Source organism: Gamsiella multidivaricata (assembly GCF_025024155.1).
Source record: "Gamsiella multidivaricata strain RSA 2152 chromosome Unknown BC939scaffold_51, whole genome shotgun sequence".
NCBI lineage: Eukaryota > Fungi > Mortierellomycota > Mortierellomycetes > Mortierellales > Mortierellaceae > Gamsiella > Gamsiella multidivaricata.
Window position 1 is genome coordinate 265,343 of NW_026251759.1, and position 17,945 is coordinate 283,287.

Below are 17,945 nucleotides of genomic sequence, written 5' to 3' on the forward strand. Positions count from 1 at the left end.
GTGAAGTATATATCCAATATGGCACAGAAACTACTCGACACCTCGCAACGCCATTATTCATATCGACAATAGAGCAGTGGTCCAACAGTTTGCGGCGTTAGTCAAGAATCGACATACAGCTACTCCGCGACGGCGGTTGAGAGCAGCATATGCCAACTGGTGGGCCGTGATCTACGAGGCTTACGTGCAGCAGGGCAGCAAAATAAATGTTCAGTGGGTTAAAGGACACAGTGGCGATACTGGAAATGAGGCAGCTGACGAATTGGCGGACAAGGCACACGACAGCGGGCGACGGCCATGGCAACTGAACACACAGTATTTCACGAGCATGAAGACACATACGACCTTCTGTGGTCAGCCAGCGGAGGACGACATTCGCCAATTGATCAAGCATCAGTCTGCAGCCAGAAACCATCATGCATGGACTTGTCAACAACGAACGAAACAATTTATTCAGCAGTGGGAAGAAGTGGAGTGGCGATCCAGCCTTGCTATAATACATGAGAAAAATCCGCTAGGGGGTTTTTTCACCAGCCTTGCGGATTGCAACCATCGGTCCCACAGGATCAAGAAAATCCATGGTATGCTGCCAACCATGCAGTATATGCACAGGTGGAAACCGAATATGTATACCACTGACAGATGCCAAGTGTGCCTTACCATGGTGGAGGATACCCAGCACCTCTGGGTCTGCAGAGCCACACAGAACAGACGACAGGAAGAATGGAGAAAGACACTTGATGGGGTTCTAAGCCTTGGACGCACCTTGGTGGATAAGGCGAGGAAAAAGTGGTTGCGCGACATGGAGGAGGCAATCAAGGATGGTCGAAAATTCACACGCACCGAACCGAGTTTTACCCCGTGCGAGTTAGACAACCTTTGGTGGAGTCTGCGTGAGGTCCGGGGAGTGGAAATGATGGTGAATACGCGGTATGATGACTGGATAAGGCTGCTGGAGGAGCGGCGAGACAGGGACAATGGTGACGAGGACAGAGAGAATGTTCACGAGGAAGAAGGGGAAGGAGAAGGAGTGGGCAGTCAAGGAAACGTACAGCAGGCAGCACCGCTTACCAGGCTCTGGACAACGACAGACATATATCACGGGCTCGTACCAAAGTCCCTGACAACGGATTGGGCGCTGCTCTTTAAGACGTCGAAGAGTATCGCGGCTTACCTGGTTGGACGTTTTGTAGAACGAGTTGAGGCTTTTGGCCGAGAGGAGCTATGGAAGGAGCGATGTAGTGCCACAGTGGCATGGAAAAGTCCGAGGGCATATGCACGAGGATGAAGAAAGCCGGGGTCCAGGTAGGAGGTGAGGCCCAGGGCTTTGTGAGACAACAGCCCCAAGAGGAGGTTACGACAGCGGCTATGAGGAGAGCGGACGGCCGCTTGGTGGACCATCTCCAGGGAAAGATGGTGTTGAACGAGATGGAGAGAGGAAGGAGGATAAAATTTATATTGGCCCGTGATCTTGACTAAGAGAGGACCCATCGGACCCGACAGGTTGCGTAGCGGTTTTGGGCCCCGGCTCAAGTATGAGAAACCATGCGACTCAGAATGTGCATCATAGGTATTTGTTTCCTCATTTTACATTAGTTTAATGGGGGCCTCCTGATAGCTATCTTTTGGTAACTATCGGCCGGCTGACAGTCCAAGCCGAGGCTTGGACAATGCAGCCTGTGGCACGCCTGCACGCCTGGGGGGATCTGGCGTCAATAAAAAAAAAAAAAAACAGAAACTACTCGACACCGCCTGTGCTGATCTGTCCATTGAATCTCCGCCACACACCACAAACACCACCATTGCTGCAACTACCACCACTGTTGCCACCACTGCATTATCCTTATCAACTCCATTGCAACTCTCCAATCCTGAGCAAAAAGTCGGGGGTGGATCAAAAGCTTCTGAGCCGATTGAGCGTCCGTGCATTCAACCGACTCGACATTGTTGCGCTTGGAGATAGTTCTTTGTGTTCCACACTGGATACAAGGGTCTAACGCACAACTACGCACACTGTAGCGAGTGATCAGCACAACAGTCTTCTTGTTTAACTGGAACAAGGAACAGAAGACCGCTGGCTTCGATCCTCCTTTTATACAGGCACAACCCCAAAACCTAATATCAAATCCTGCGTACCCTCGGTGGCTGCTGGCCAACAACATTAAAAGTACTCTTTCAGTTCATTACAATAGGATCTGATAGACTCGGATGAGGAAATAGACGAAGACAACCTCAAAAAAGACCGTATTAACAAATTGACAGGAAAAAAATGGATATCATATCCGCATTATCATCGTGGATCTATCAGACGACGACAAACAAGAGGACATGTCTTTCAACTCCTTCAACACAGAGCCAACGTTTTACTCCTCTCCGTATCAGCACGGCTTCAAGCAACGACGAGGCGACACACAACCGACGGAGATTTATTTCCGTGCGGCAAAGGGATCGGGCTGTGGTAGGGTCAGGATGGTGGCTTCGAGGGAATGGTTCACATTCCCCAGGGCTTCTTTGGAGAGCACCAGCGTCACTTTAGGCCGGATAAATGACGTCCTGACGAAAGCCTTAACTATGAAGCTGACGAGGCGGGTGAGAGCGACTATGCACGAACCAGAAGGTCAGGCAGAGGCAAGGACATCGGAATCTTTAATCTCGACCACTCGACGGCGACGCTTGGCTCAGCCAGCTGTTCCCTTTCGAATTACTCGATGCTGATAACGACGGATGAAGATGTAGCCCATCTCAGCCATATACGCTCTCTGAACTGCCAAGCTTTACAATTATTGGACTTTGTTCCCACGGCATTGTCAAACTATCGTCCAACATTCGTCTCCTGTCCTCGGTAACTTGCCTTTAAATGTAAGCTATGAAAATCATTTGCATGCATGCCTGCATGTTGTCGCTTTCTTTTTTTTCTTTTTTTTTTTTCTGGTGAACAAGAGGGAGAAAACTCTGCACGAGCTTTTAACTCACTCAGTTTGATCTCATATACCTGCGAATCCAGTTGTTGCAACGATCTGTGTAGTATCCCTACAGAGATTGGACATCTATGGAACTTGACACTCCTCGGCCTGTCCAAGGACAACCCCACCTCGTTACCAGATTCGACCCAACAGCTCACGCGACTTGTCGATCTCAAACTGTCCTTCAACTTTCTCGAGAGCCTCCCTACAAACATTGGGAAGCTCACAAAAATGAAGTCGCTCTATCTCGACAGCAATCGTCTAAGCCGGATCCCTGCTGAAATCGGAAACATCAAGGGTCTTGATGCTAACTTGCTGGAATATAGGCCCTCCTCGCCATCCAGCAGTTAGGGCGCATCCCGTTCTTGATTCTTGGAAAAAAGATCGATGCCCTTGGCGCAGTCTCTGAGGAGGAGCTTCGCTCTCAACTCGGATTGATTCAGGCCACTGGCAAGGGCAAGGTCCCACTGAAGGACATGCGCCTCATTGAGGTCTTTATGTGCCCAGTCGTCATTGTCTTATCCCGATTATACTAACTGATTCCGCCTTTATGTATCGCTACGTTTCCTCTGGATGTCCTAGTACATCTAAGTGACAGTCATATCAACATATCTGATGTCGTCCGAAATATGTAGCTGAATTGCACAGAGCCATTTTTTTGTCATCCAGCTGGATTCTATCTTCACCGTTACCTTCATAGCTTTTCCGTTCTCCCTTTCTGCTTTATAATACATTCATTTTTTATGATATATAATCCCCTGTCGAGTTTATCTACGCACATGGGTTTAAAGAGTATAAATAAGACGCAAAAATTACAAAAGACCTTAACAAGAGCGTGTTTATTAATGACAGCAGCAGCTGCGGACACCGAGACGCGTGGACAGAAAACGCCCTGAAAAGGGCCACATGCAGGAAGGCGTGTCTGAGGAGCTAGCTCGTAGTGCTGTTGTGTGGGCCAGGTCTACTGCACGCACCCGAAACGGACCAAGAAAGCATTAAGGCAGTAACGAGCTACGAAAATGGGCTCCAATTTGCTAAAACAAGCAAGGTTGCTGATGTCGCTTTCGTCCTCAGTCATATAGACTACATCTTCATTCATTGATATGAACACTTACTTCAAGGTCTGCATAAATAATGATCTTATTCGCAAAGTCTCCTTCCATAGCCATGGTCTCACTACATGGCTCTAACCACTTCAAAGGCACGTACGATTCTGTGGAGCTGGGAGTAGAACAATGGCAACCTTTGTGGATGACGGGGCTCTCGTCTCTCCTGACCAGGCTTTTGAAGCAAACCTTGAGAATGAACATGCACATGTACTGAGCGGGTCGTGATGTGTGATGTGAATCCTCTTCCAAGGATGTTAATCCCCGCTGTCTTCACTCTCTCCATAATAATAAGAGAGTGATACGGCTAGGGATGAGTTCTTATTCTTCTTGTGACCTTGTATGGAGCTCCTTTATCGCGAATAGATGGAATGTTGCACAAGCTCTTTGATTACTAAGATCAATGTGTTACCATCGAGGCTGTGCACCACGCGGGCCAGATATACGTGTCGATCACTATGTCCCTTCAATGCAGTGCGAGCATCAATTGCAACCCCATTATGCTGCTGGCAAAGGTTTTTCTTGCTATTGCACATTTTCATCGTTTGGTTCAATCTTCACTCTTTATTTCATTCTCACATTGGCTTTTGTTGATTCTAAGGTGTGGGGTTCCAAGCGATACATACAAAGGAAAGTGGATTGGCTTGCCATCAGTCAATCTTACTTGGGAAAGTAAAGGCTGTGCAGGGTACACCGCGGGCAGGCTGCAAGCCATGGCACCCCAGAAAAAACCACAAGGGAAAAAAAGTTCGGCTTTTGACCTTATTTTTTTTGGAGGTATTTTTTTGTCTCTCTTATTTCTTTCTTCCTTTTTTTTTTCTTGTTCTTGTTTTTGTTCTTGCTCTTGTTCTTTTTTTTTTCTTTTTTTTACGTTCAGTTTCTTCCGAGAGTATATCCCTTTGTTCAGCGACATCGTGGCACCTTTGGATGTGCTCCGTAGTCGAACCGAGCCATTCGCTCTGAATCAGGCACAAATGCAACCATTCAATACTCTAAAAAATATGTTGACGAATGCACCAATCTTGGCATTCCCTGACTTCAGCGAACCATTCTATGTCGCAACAGATGCTTCAGATGTTGGTATTGGTGCTGTATTGTACCAATTACCACGCGGAAAGGAGCATCCAAAAGGCATCAATTATGTCTCCTTCATGGCTCGTTCTTTGCAAGAAAGAGAACGTAAATACAGCGCTACGAAAAAGAATTACTTGCAATTGTGCTTGTTCTGAACAAATTCCATTACTATTTGTGGGGAAGACATTTTGATTTGTACACGGACCATCGTGCCTTAATGTTCCTGCATTCTCAACAGAATCTTAATTCCATGATGACAGCATGGCAAGGTACCATTTTGAGCTATTCATTTACCATCCACTACCGACCGGGAATTATTAATATTCTTCCTGACGCTTTGTCGCGTCTATTCCCGGTGAGGAAGCAGCAATCACTCCACACAGAGGAGCAGAAAAAAGCTCTTGCGTACGTGCACATCCTTCAAAATGAGGAAACAGAAAGAGCGGTAGTGCCCGAAAAAGAAAGAGATGAAACCATGTATATAAAGCGCATACCATGGGTCACCTTGATACAAATGCTACGGTGAATTCAATCCATCAGCAAGGGAAAACTTGGCCCATCTGGTCAATGATTGCTTAAATTTCGTAAAGCGATGCCGAGAATGCCAAAGGATGAACATTGCTCGCAAAGGGTATCATCTTATGAAGGCAATCCATGCACATTTGCCTGGTGAACACATTGCGATCGACATTGCAGGCCCTTTTGAAGAGTCTGAAGACAAAAATGTCTATTTGTTGATTATAGTCGATATGAAACAAGACGAGAAGGAGTGGAGAAAAGAACTACTTTTAATAATATTTACAGTGCATGAATATATGTAATATTATCTTTGCAAGACCAACAGACTGATTCTCATTTACTACACCACAGGACAAATGCACTTTTTGGAGTCTCAAAGTGTTCTGAATCGTTTGTTGCTGGGATTCAGAGCAGGCAAACACAGTGGGAGTTGGCACAGCACGCGTTTTTGGCCACTCAACAACCGCGTTTATGGATACGGCGCACAAATAAGTTGGAACCACGAGTTGTGCCGCAAAGGCCGTGAATAGATTCTCAGCTTTTAATATTGAAACAGAAGTAAATGGTGATATGGAGGGTAATCGGCGACGCACGCGACACGCCCCTGAGGGATCCTGAAAAAAAACCCGAGAACGAAGGCAAGGATCCAGGATTAATAGGCAGAGGTGTCGTTCGTAATGGAAATCCTCTTTTTGCACTTTCTGGGGTCAGTGCACTCGTCCGAGCATTGCTTCTTATAGAAGCTGCGCACATCGGCCGGGACGCCGTCGGGGGGAGGATGGAAGACGATATATTGGGCCGCAGTATACTCGACCGCAAACTTGTGGCCATTAAAATCTGACCAATTCATAGCGTGATATTGCTTTTGATCCTTAAATGTCGGCTCTTTCAATCATCGCCCCAATGCCGCACTGTCGATGCTATGTTCACTTTATGAAGGGGTTTGTTTAAGTCAGTCCACCGTGCCTGCATGTCAATGTAGTCTTGGGATATGTATCGCCGATATTGGTCAACACCGATCATGGTTGCACAAAGAAAATTTCAAGGGACTGAGGAATCTTCGATGGTACTTGCAGCAAATTCGGCAATCCAATGTGAATCTTCATGTCAATACTTGCTTCGTTACCCAGGTCATCCACAATGAGAACAAGTAATGCTTGCTTAAGGTCTTAGCGTGTTAAATCAACGGGCTTCTGACAGCCAAGCGTTCATGGCGACGTTGCTTTTTTGATCCTTCGTCGGCTCTTTCTCTCCTTCCTGCAGGAGAATTCCAGGGCGCGTCGATTTTGTTCACTTGTTCTAGTTATATTTAGGGGTTCTATTATTCAGTCTCAGACACGCACGCTTTCTGACATGCCCCGATGTTGCCTGAAAGTAAGATAAAGCTTTGGATTAAACAATTGTACTATTTTGTCATTAAAATTTTAAGGCAATTGGTTTTCTTTTATTTAAGGGGCATGAATACCTTGAGGTCGGCTCTCTGGCTTTCTTAAGAATGTCTTAAATTCGGGGGTTCGTATGGTTGTACACCTCAGCATGTCCACGGTCGGGTTTGGAATGATGTCTCCTGTTCTACCTACTCCCTGCAGGACAGGCGCAACCCCCTCGTCGATTGTTACCATCAGCTCGTGAAACGCCTTGTACTGACTGTTCATCAACAGAAGGCTCTTCAGGCTGTCTGGAACGCTGTAGTCCTGCTCGTGTGACATGAGATACATATTTCCACACCGCGCCATCAGGTAAATGCTCATGGTATCTGCTACGACCTGAGCTCCAGCCAAAACGGCATCGCGAACGCCATACTTATCCTCGATATTGTCGAGCGAGTCTTTCAAGTTGAGACCTAGACGTACAACGTCTTTTGCGTTTTTCTTGTGCTGTTTCTGCTGAGCATGTGACGTCGCCTCACCAAACGCCAGGTCGCAAATGGTCTTATTGGAGGCATCCTTCAATTCCAGTACCATGTCAGGCTCTTTGCGACTGCTCGTGGTTTGGCTCGAAACTGTCTTCTTGTCGACACTAAATATACTCAGTAAATAAGAATTAGGTCAAGGAGGCCTTAATCAACAATGCATAAGCAGTACAAATTTTGGAGGTTTTGACAATGTCTCCTTTACAAGTTAAAAAACGTGCACTTTTCCGTGTTCGCCATGAATACTCTGCAAAGTGGGGTTATATAGGAGGAGACTCCTGTCGATTCGGAATATGACTTGTCGTTCACCAGTGGAAAGTCATTCAATGCTGAAAGGATGTACGTCCACAGCTTTTGGGACAAAGAGCTGGAGGGGGGCGAGGAAATAATCGCAGTAAAGGACTCTGCTCTGTCAAATTTCTTGTCTTCTATTACCTGTTTTGAAGATCAAAAGATGTAAGTGAAAGCGCATGTCTCCTTGTGCATAGTTGAGCATCAAAAGCGAAATCTTACATCAAGCCAGCCCCGGACTTGCGAGCGCTCAGTAGTGACATCTGCAGTCTTCCAAAAGCGCGTGTGGAATAGTACTCGTAGCTTTGCAAGAGCATCTGACCCAAAGTGTTTCTTCTGTAGCTCCGTTCCACCATCCTTAAGAAGAATGATGCCCGACCTGCCACTGCAAGGTCATGACAAACATGAGGGCAGAAAGTTAGTCACAAATGCAGCTCATGTCAGTCATCTCAAGGTCGCACGAAGTCCATACAACTTACAGCGCCTGGTCCGTATGCTTAATATAAACCCGACTTCTTTTCACTTCCGAGAAATAACTTTGAAAACCTGCTGCGACATTAACGCCTTCAAACATCCCTTTGAACACAAACCCTTGACTTGCAGACTCAGGTAACAAGTAGTCTTCCTCATCCTCGTCCATCAAGAATAGGCTCTTTTCAGGGGGACCAGAGGTAACGGTAGGTGGGCTGTCAATCGACTCTGTTCCAACAACTGTGGGCGAAATGGCTAATCAGAGTGCAACAAGGAATGGATGTCAGTGGCGAGTACACAAACACAAAGAGGCGCAGTGTCCTTTGGTTCGCTCTTTCAAAGTATTACTCACATTTGTTCCTAGGAGTTTTTGGCAAACCAGTATTCTCATTGTCGAATAGGCCACGGGGGTGCTCCTGTCCTAAATGTACATATTCTATCAGAGTATCAGGGACTGTATAAAGACATCAAAGACCAACGGAGTGAGATAGTTGGAGTATAATCGACAGGTTGACACTTCATACCTGCAATGGGAATGAACGTTGAACTTGCATGACCTTGCTTAGGCTTATGATCATGAATCAATGAGGTCGAATCGGCGACAGTCTTACCACCTCTGGGTAACTGAGACTGAGGGAGGTCGTGGTCATGTCCGTCTTTGGAGCTCTGGTCACTGTCATTCTCATTGTCATTGCCGTCTGCAGATCGATCATCGACAGCAACACGGAGCGATGTTCTTGATGAGAACGGTAGTGGTGAAGGTGTCCACGACGACTCTATACTCGGAGCAGCGTTTGGAGATTCATCCACTAAAAAAAACAATCGCAGTTGAAGACATTATCATCAATCCTAAAAAACCTCCATCTTCCAACCCTTGAAATCAATATGAAGGTGCTTACATATTTCTGTGAGGTTCTTTTCAAGTCTTTGAGATGATATCTCCACGACTTTGAGTTGGTGTTCCTGGAACGCCTGCTTCATGCCCCGTTTGAATTTTTTCGCGGCAAGCTCATCCACTGAATCCAGTAGGAGATGCTTCTCTGACTTCCATTCCTTTTTAAGTCGCGTCCCAGTTTCTTGAAGACACTTGTCATTACTCTCTTTCAATTTCGGAACGAGTTTATTCCACCACTCGTCTTGCAGTCGCTTCTCCGTGGATTCATCCTGCACACTCGGGCCTCGACAAGAAATGATATAACCTTCAGCGCTGTACTCTCCTGGACTCGTGTCCAAAAAATATTGCGGATTGGATAGCGGCAGCAGAGCGGTCACCTCCTTGATCGCGGCTAAAAGCGACTCCTTCATGCTCGCTATTATCGGAGGAAATGACGATAAGGACAAGATCTGTCGCATTATACTTGCTTTATCCAAGCAAAACATCAGTACACAAGGAGCATAAATACCTCGAACGGTCGCTGGTCCAGGTCGACAGATGAAAATAAGGATGTTAGTATGTCGATTATGTAAAAATCGGAGACATAAAAAATGTATAATAAAAGAAAGCACACTAAAAGTGCAATCAGCAGCCCCCTTTGCTAGAGAGGCGCCGCTGACATGTGTTGTCCAACCACTGTGCCACACACCAATCACACTTCCTCGCATAACGGTAATGTGATCAGCTGATGAGTATTTTATCCTCTTCCGCACGCACAGCGAGAGCTCTTTAATCCATAGCGAATAACCCCGCCGCAGTAGGGGGATGATCCAAGTATGGTGAGTCCACAACCACATTTTCTCCCAGCCAAATGAAAAGCACACCAAAAGTGCAATCAGCAGCCCCCTTTGCTAGAGAGGCGCCGCTGACATGTGTTGTCCAACCACTGTGCCACACACCAATCACACTTCCTCGCATAACGGTAATGTGATCAGCTGATGAGTATTTTATCCTCTTCCGCACGCACAGCGAGAGCTCTTTAATCCATAGCGAATAACCCCGCCGCAGTAGGGGGATGATCCAAGTATGGTGAGTCCACAACCACATTTTCTCTCATCTGGCATTTAAAAATTTAATAGCAGAGATGGACAGGACATTACCTATGGTGACGAACAGGGCGTGGGGATGTTGAAGAGTGCGAGAGTGTGGCAAGGTGCGTAACGATTACAAGGGCGTGATGAAAAAGGCGACGATGTTACGTCATCCACGTTATTTCCGTACACAAGGTCACGAGGGGCAGTCCTCCTCACGTGGGGGCCATCTTTGGCAGGAATTACCTCTATCACACACAGGATATAATGATTTCTAGGATATACGCGCCTTAGTTCAACATCCTACATAGCAAAGTCCATCAACACCGCTTCAAATGTACTCCTCCTTTATGGTGTCAATAAATGTCATTAAGTACTAGGTCTACAGCGCCTTGGAGGTGTTTTAGGCGAAAATGGATGGACATGGTATTGAGTGCAGTTTAAATTGCTTGATCTAGAGACGAAGGTTGATAGCGATCGCTATAGAAAATGTGTGGAGTGTTTTCTAAAATGAACAGCACCATTGAGGCATCTCCAAAAGCACCCATACTTTCTGAAAAGTAGGAACTGCCAATGGAGAATGCGATGCGTATAAAATCTCTACATCTTTCTATATAAAAATTATAAGTTCACTTATACGCAAAGTCGTCGAGTGTCTAAAAAAGACTATTTTCTATGACATGCTGATGGGTGAACTCGATCATTTATCATTCAATTTTCTTACAGCTACTTCTATTCTGTTACTATACGCTGCCTACATTCTCTGCTGCATCAGCAAGGGCATAGGGCGCTGATTGAAGGGTGGAGCGCAATTTTCTTTGACAACCAAGCAGACAATAGGCAAGAATGTGCTCTTCATTCAAGCATAACTCTATCAATTCTTAGCGGATTCCTGTCAAATAAATTTTGATATCTAAAAAAAAACCAGGACTATTACTCATGCTATCCGTTTGGTTGCGCCGTTACTAAAGGTTATGTAGCTAACAGTTTTGTGCTGTTGGAGGCGTAAAAGGTGAAATTTTAGGTACAAGCCTTTCCCTTCGCATTGGTTTTGTGCGGAAAACTTTAACCATAAATTTACCCCACAGCGTGTGAATCCACCGTTGTTACTTCCTCAGTGCACTTTTTATTTCTTGTATTGTACTTATTATATCTCTATAAAGCTCCTAGAAACCCTGCTTACGCCGTTTGTTGCTCAGATCTTGACCCGGCTGTGGACGAAGAGAAGGTTCATAAAGGGCCAAAACTTGTCGCATCAGATCTATCAGCTTCTCTTTGTGAGGTAGTAGCGCTGTTCGATCTCGCAATGTCTCCAGATCCGTGAAACGTCGTGCGAGGTGATTGAACCCACTCAACGCGATATCATCAGAAAGCTTTTGGTCCTCTTGTGCAGGTCCGAACATGTCTAGCCCAAACTGTGCCTCATAGTTCTACTGTTCTTCACGGTAAAACTTCATTGGAAACAACTCCAGTTGTACCAGAGCGATGTGTTTGCAGTAGATGGTATATGAGCGGAAATATTCACAAGTGCAGCGGATGATGTGCCCGGTAGGGGTTTTACTAGAATCGATCTCGACGTCGTACGTTGTCCCGAGGCGAGTGAAGGATTCCACTATGAGCATCGTATCGGAACTCTGGCTGATATAGTCGTCTCTGTATCTCCTTACCGATCTCGTCCTCATATGCTCCAAGGCTGCGTTAATCAGCTGGAGTTCCTTTTTCTGCGCAGGATTCATTCGGCCAACGTTGACAGCCGACCGCATGCACTTTTGCTGGAAGTGTGGGACAGCCATGACTGCAAGAACGTAAATGACGGTGTCCACTCTCCGCTGTTGCTTGTCTCGAAAGAAATGGCGCTTCAGAGTATTGTGCCAGGACTCAATGTAGTTGTTCGTATCAATGCTTGAATAGGACACGTCTTGACGGTAGCAGATCATCCAATGTTTCTGCTTGTCTTCGGCTTCAGCCATGTTTTTGCCAAAGTAGTTCTTGTCCATAAATACGAGGAGCTCTTCGTAGTTCGACCATTTGTCTCGGAAGTTTGCAATTCGGTTCAGTGCGGCTGCTTTGTCTTTCTCGTACAAGATGGCACGGAGATCAGCCCTGACCTTCAGCAACAGATAACATAATGGTATCAGGGTCGATCCTGGTCAACACCAGCTAGGCGGCCTTCCGGAGACAGCAGGCAATCCGGGCTCTAAAGAGCGGTGAGTGGCACGGAAAGTGGACCTCTGCAACAGGATTACCACTCGGTTACTGTCACGAATTAAGGTTGAGGACAGACTTGCGCTCACCTCAATTGACCCTAGTGGCTTGTGATTACCTTGCGTCTGCTACGCGAGCCCAAATCACGTCGCGTCTTCAGAATTACCCCAAACGGAAAGCATAACTGGTTTAACGTTGCTTGCCCGTTTCAAGTAGACGATTGCCCGCGTCCACCCTTGTCCATTCCATTATGTTTCGGTCCCGAGTACGGGAGCTTATAGGACATAAGCTACCGAGCTGGGGTCCCGAGTCAAGTTTTATTCACATATAAAAGACATAACTAGTTGCCATAATCAAACCTCAGTCTGCAATAAAATACTTTCCTGCCCTGTACTCACTCTTGCTCTTACATTCTCCACTTGCCTGCCAGTCCAGATCTTGACAGTTACCAAGCTGCACGGTTACGACACACAGAGCCAGGATGGGAGCCCGGCATCATGACAACTCCACTACGACACTGTACAATAGGCCCCAGACATGTATATATAGACCCTACTTACGATCATTAAACAGCATTCATTTCTACGCATTCCTACTTGACCACTGCCCTTGACCCCTTGACTCTGCTGCTGTTGCAAGAGTGATGACCACAGAGATGGGTGTACAACATCGGTTGGTCACTCCATATCACCCTCGAGCCAACGGCGTAGCCGAGAACCATGTTAAGACAGCTGTAAACATTATCCGTAAAGAAATCAAAGCGAAGAAACGCAATTGGGACCGACATGTCACCATGGCTCAATTAGCCATGAATACGAGAATTGTTGCGTTGCACAACTCGTCCCCTTTTTCGTTATTTTTTGCCAGACGTTTCAACGGTTTCCATAATTTTTCAAACGACAAGGATGAACGATTATCCCATAGTGAACTCTTGGAGCGACTTCAATACATGACTGAAGTTGTCTTCCCAGCTGTGAGCGCCAAGTCGCGTGCCACTCAGAAGAGAATGATTGAGCGATTCAACAGAACGGTACTGCACAATGAGTTTCCGGATGGAGCCAAGGTCATGACTCTCGATCCTATCTTGGGTGATAAATTGACACCCAAGTATGAAGGTCCTTACGTTGTTGTGCGTAGAACCACAGGCGGTGCGTATGTTTTAAAGGACGGCACTGGCGATTTGCTTCAACGCCAGTATGCCCCATCCCAACTCAAACTCGTACTCGACGACTACGACGACACCACTTACGAAGTAGAAGAGATTCTCGAACATCGGGATGATTCTGAGGGGGGAGTGGAATACTTCGTAAGCTGGAAAGGGTATACAGAGAGGACCTGGGAACCAGAAGAGAACTTTGTTGAGAGAAAGTGTATCACAGACTACTGGAAGAGTCGCGATCTTCCTGGACCACCTTCTCGACCGCAGCCTCGTCAAACTTTGAAGAGCCACAAGGCAAAGCAGAATCAGCAGGAGACACTATTGACACAGCGTCCAGTAGCACGTAAAAATAATATGAACAATTCTGCTGATAGTGTAACCACCCCGAAACCTAAACGCGGTCGCCCACCAAAGATTAATATAAGCGCAATTGATCGAGAGCTACCACGCACGAAGACGCGGTAGGCCACGAAGCATATCAGCGAGCAGAAAGTAGAGGAGTATGAGAAGGGGTTTTTTATGTACTTTCCCCTTGAATCACGACAGAGGTTTTCCTTCGGGCTTTCCCTCGCAAGGCCTTTTTGCTTTTTGCCTTGTAGTGATTATTACAATTGTCATGTAGAGGTTTTAAACTTTCCTCTGAAATTTATAATTTTATTTACCTTGAGGTTTTCACTTTTTCCCTCACACCGTAATCAATCAGCCCAATATGAGCTTGAAGACCTGGCTTACGCCTCCCATGGGAGGGGAGCTGTGCCATATTGGACAGATACTTCACTAGGATCACGTTATGTAGAAAAGGCCGTCCGGTAACCTATATAAAGGGGACCGGACGGTGCTATTAAAGATCCCTCTCTTGTCTCGTGCTTACTTGTATTTACTTAGTACGTATAAACCTTAATTTATCGCACTGGGTAAATTCATCTTGGGCGGACATGACTGGATTGGAGAGTCTGCAGTGTCAGGAACAGACTTGAAAGAGTGGGATATGTGTTATGGAGGAGACAGACAGTGGACAAGGTAAGGAAGAAATGTATTGCAGACTGAGGTTATATGCTATGGATTCTATGGCTCTATTTATGTGTTTCTAGGATTCTTGGTCAGGGTACTGTGGTGTAGTAAATGAGAATCAGTTGGTTGTTCTTGCAAAGTTAATATTAGATCACGGGGAAGAGCACCGCCCCCAGAATAAAAGAATAAACGGTCTGGTACCTGAACCAGAGTCTTCTTTCCACCAAAATCATTTGTATCACACATTGTATTCGTCCAGATTGTCCGGATAACACCGCATCAACGACAGGTACTGACTACCACCGTCAGTAACCCATGCAACGAGATACAATCAACAGGGAATGCCGATCCTGATCATTCGCCACCTTTGCGCCGTCAATCGCTCTTATTTAGACATTGTACTTGCCCCGCAGCGCTTCCCCGATTACCGATCGTCTCATTGAGCATCCGTCATCGGCCCACCCTCGTGAAACGGCATTATAAAGGTACAACGGAGGCCTGATCAGCAACTATTGGCATACAACGACTCCAGAGGGGTGGACTTCATTGTCACGACTCCTCACCTCATCGGACATCACAATATGCGAACTCCTTGCAACTACCCCAGTCATTCCCAAAGGAATATAGTCCTAGCTCGCACCATTTAGCTGAATAGATCCCCATATTTATTCCTTCCATTTACGTCTAGTCTATTTTACCGTTGTGTTCTTACATTCCGATCTAAAGGAGGACCCTGCACCACGAACCAGTAAGTGACCGAAGCACAGCCTAGCCGAAGTCCTATTCGCGTGGTAACTCCCGTTGTAAATAGAACTAATGGTAGAAGTTATAGAACCCGTTAGTAGACCCCCTACACCGCAGTACTCGGATGGCTACTACGGGACGCGAGGTATATTTGCTAGGAATAGCACAAAGGTATGGATCAGGTGCAATGGTTCTAGACGGGCCGGACAATGGTTCTAGGCGGGCCGGATAATGGCAATATCAATAAAGATACTTCGTTGAACATATGTTGATCGAGCATACGGTGGCAGAGGTACGCGTGCAAGCGCGTGAGCGCGTAGAAGCAGTCACAAATCAATATGAGCAATTGTGTGCGTAGCTCAACTGTCACTCTGCACCACACGCTATGGTGCTACCCGTGACAAACGCACTCCGTTTTATACTGAATGATACTGAAAGAAGCTACGTAGAAAATAAGTAATAAAATGTAAAGGCAGAAGAAATGCCTCATTGCAATGTACCTGGTAACAGGACCAATCTGGTACTTAGTACATTGCGCGGAGCAAATCCGATCTAAACCTAATGTACAGGAAACGTACATCGCGGTCAGGACGCGTCGAAGTACTCGGCGCGTACTGTCGCGTAAATGACTGCACGTGACTGCACATTTGGTTTACAATGTACAGTCCACTGCCTTCAATTTGCAAATTGAAGGATTTCTTGCTTTTTGGCCAATCAGAACACAGTCTACTATTCCCCTTTTAGTATTTCCTATTCTAAAAACTTTGTCACGTGGCAGTTATGATGGGTACGCATTTATTAAATAATGGAATTCGAAGGAGGGAAGCGTTTATCTAGCTTCTCTCTATCACTCTCAAAGACATCAAGTTGCGACCTGCGCTGCGTGTAATAGTCGTCGAAATAGATTTCGTCCTTCTTGATACTGCGATCGTAGGCGAGCTCTAGGTGCTCGCGGACAGTCTCGTATTGTTCTTCCGTACCAAAAAGCGGGTCGAGGGCTTCTGCAGCTGCCATGAGGACCTCTGGTGAAAATTCCTTCCGCTTCGCCTCCACCACCACCATCATCTCCTCATTATCACGTTCCTCATCAAAGTTATCGGAGTCCAGACAATCAAACTCGGTAATGGGAGACGATGGTGTTTCGTCCACGTAGCAGTGCAGAACTCGGGTTTCATGACCCAGGACAAGTGTGCGGGGATGGTAGCTTGTAGGCACGTCTTCAGCGGGCGCAATATGAAAGTCCATGTCTTGGTCGTCATCCGATGAATCGAAATCGTCGAGCATATTAGTGTTTATGGGCGATGGCTGGTTGTAACAGGATAACCCCGCTTATAGCCCCGACTCCGAAAGGACTGGGGCCTCGGCTATAGACAACCGGCCGGGCCGGAACCGGACCGTAGACATAGATATATAGACCAGCTAGTTGCCATCTTAATACAGCACGCATTCCAACCCTTTCCATCCTTACCCCTGCCCTCGACTGCCTAGAGCTATTACACTGGTCTGTTTTGAAAAAGCGAATATATGTCCTGTTGCTTCGCATTTCCTCTATTCTCTGGAGAGCAAGTGCTGGTCCCCCCAGCTCGCGACTCAGCCGGCCATAGTGCTGTTGTGGAGTGTCTAAAAGCGACACGAGCTCCGGGTCCTCAGGTCCAAACTGGGCTGATAAGTCATCAATGGAGCGGTCAACTTGATCATTTGAGATGCCATTGAAGGGCGACGGTTCGAAATAGACACTCGGTATAGGGGTTGGCAATTGACAAACAGGGTATGAGGTCGACAGCTGAGGCAGCTCATTGAACGCCGCAATATCTTCAGGGCTGGCAGTGGCAGACCAATGAATCACAGATTCATGTCTCAGGATGGCCGAGGACGGATGTTCGTCAGTAATCTGCTCCTCGTCGACCTCGATAGGTTCCTCTGGTACCGGGACAAACATCTTCTGGTTTATCTGATGAATGTTCAGCCGAATATTCTTGAGAGCAGCCATAACGTGTCTGTCTGGAACTGAGAAGGAGAGATCGTACTTGTGGCGGTTGTTGAAAATAGGGACATGGCGGAAGCAGTTGCGAATGGATTCTGGCTTCACAAGGTTCCACGCTTGAACAATGTGCTTCCATGCATCTCTGTTGGGAATGTTGGGACTCTGTCTTTTAGGTACGTCTGTTCCGTTCGCTAAGGCTAACTGTTGAGCTGTATGCAGTTTGTGGCGATGGGCCATTGTTGATATTGTCAGAGATTTGTATCTCTGTGATTGGACGGTGGTCACATGCACAAGACCAGAGGACTTCGGGCTCTTCTAGAAAAGCCTAGGAGTCCTGTTATCCTAGGTGGATACCCACCTACAGCCAGATCCATCCAGAACACTCTCTTTATTAGTAAGACCCAGCTTAGTAATACTCAAGCTGTAGACAACTATAAAAGGACGCGCCTAGTCTAGCTAGTTAGTCAGTCTTGTCTAGTCCTAGTCCCTGTCATAAAGTTCCCTGTCTCCAGTATCCTCTTGTCCCAAGACTCACCTTGTC

General features: G+C 46.5%; 6 protein-coding genes across 6 annotated transcripts; 1 reads left to right on the plus strand and 5 right to left on the minus strand.

Annotated features, from left to right (window-relative positions):
• Positions 1-3,011: 3,011 nt before the first annotated feature.
• BC939DRAFT_381933 (uncharacterized protein) lies at positions 3,012-3,266 on the plus strand (the record flags this gene model as incomplete). The annotated part of the gene is made up of 1 exon (XM_051551766.1): positions 3,012-3,266. A coding segment is annotated over one exon (255 nt), but the record flags the coding sequence as incomplete, so codon positions are not given.
• A 3,470-nt stretch (positions 3,267-6,736) lies between these two features.
• On the minus strand, positions 6,737-9,999 carry BC939DRAFT_457777 (uncharacterized protein). The gene is made up of 7 exons (XM_051556512.1): positions 9,236-9,999; positions 8,861-9,145; positions 8,689-8,757; positions 8,345-8,591; positions 8,088-8,250; positions 7,780-8,009; positions 6,737-7,681 (listed from the first exon to the last, which is right to left on the minus strand). The coding sequence occupies exons 1-7, from the start codon at positions 9,936-9,938 to the stop codon at positions 7,111-7,113; spliced, it is 2,268 nt and encodes a 755-aa protein (XP_051410244.1). The 5' UTR covers positions 9,939-9,999; the 3' UTR covers positions 6,737-7,110.
• BC939DRAFT_457781 (uncharacterized protein) lies at positions 9,846-10,249 on the minus strand. Its single transcript, XM_051556513.1, has one exon. The coding sequence runs from the start codon at positions 10,186-10,188 to the stop codon at positions 10,000-10,002; it is 189 nt and encodes a 62-aa protein (XP_051410245.1). The 5' UTR covers positions 10,189-10,249; the 3' UTR covers positions 9,846-9,999.
• Positions 10,250-12,013: 1,764 nt separating this feature from the next.
• BC939DRAFT_387494 (uncharacterized protein) lies at positions 12,014-12,397 on the minus strand (the record flags this gene model as incomplete). Its single annotated transcript, XM_051551842.1, has 1 exon — positions 12,014-12,397. A coding segment is annotated over one exon (384 nt), but the record flags the coding sequence as incomplete, so codon positions are not given.
• A 3,700-nt stretch (positions 12,398-16,097) lies between these two features.
• BC939DRAFT_457791 (uncharacterized protein) lies at positions 16,098-16,599 on the minus strand. The gene has a single exon (XM_051556514.1). The coding sequence runs from the start codon at positions 16,483-16,485 to the stop codon at positions 16,219-16,221; it is 267 nt and encodes an 88-aa protein (XP_051410247.1). The 5' UTR covers positions 16,486-16,599; the 3' UTR covers positions 16,098-16,218.
• Positions 16,466-17,945, minus strand: BC939DRAFT_232742 (uncharacterized protein). Its single transcript, XM_051550870.1, has 2 exons — positions 16,918-17,945; positions 16,466-16,725 (listed from the first exon to the last, which is right to left on the minus strand). Exons 1-2 carry the CDS (start codon positions 17,639-17,641, stop codon positions 16,706-16,708), a joined length of 744 nt encoding a protein of 247 aa, XP_051410248.1. The 5' UTR covers positions 17,642-17,945; the 3' UTR covers positions 16,466-16,705.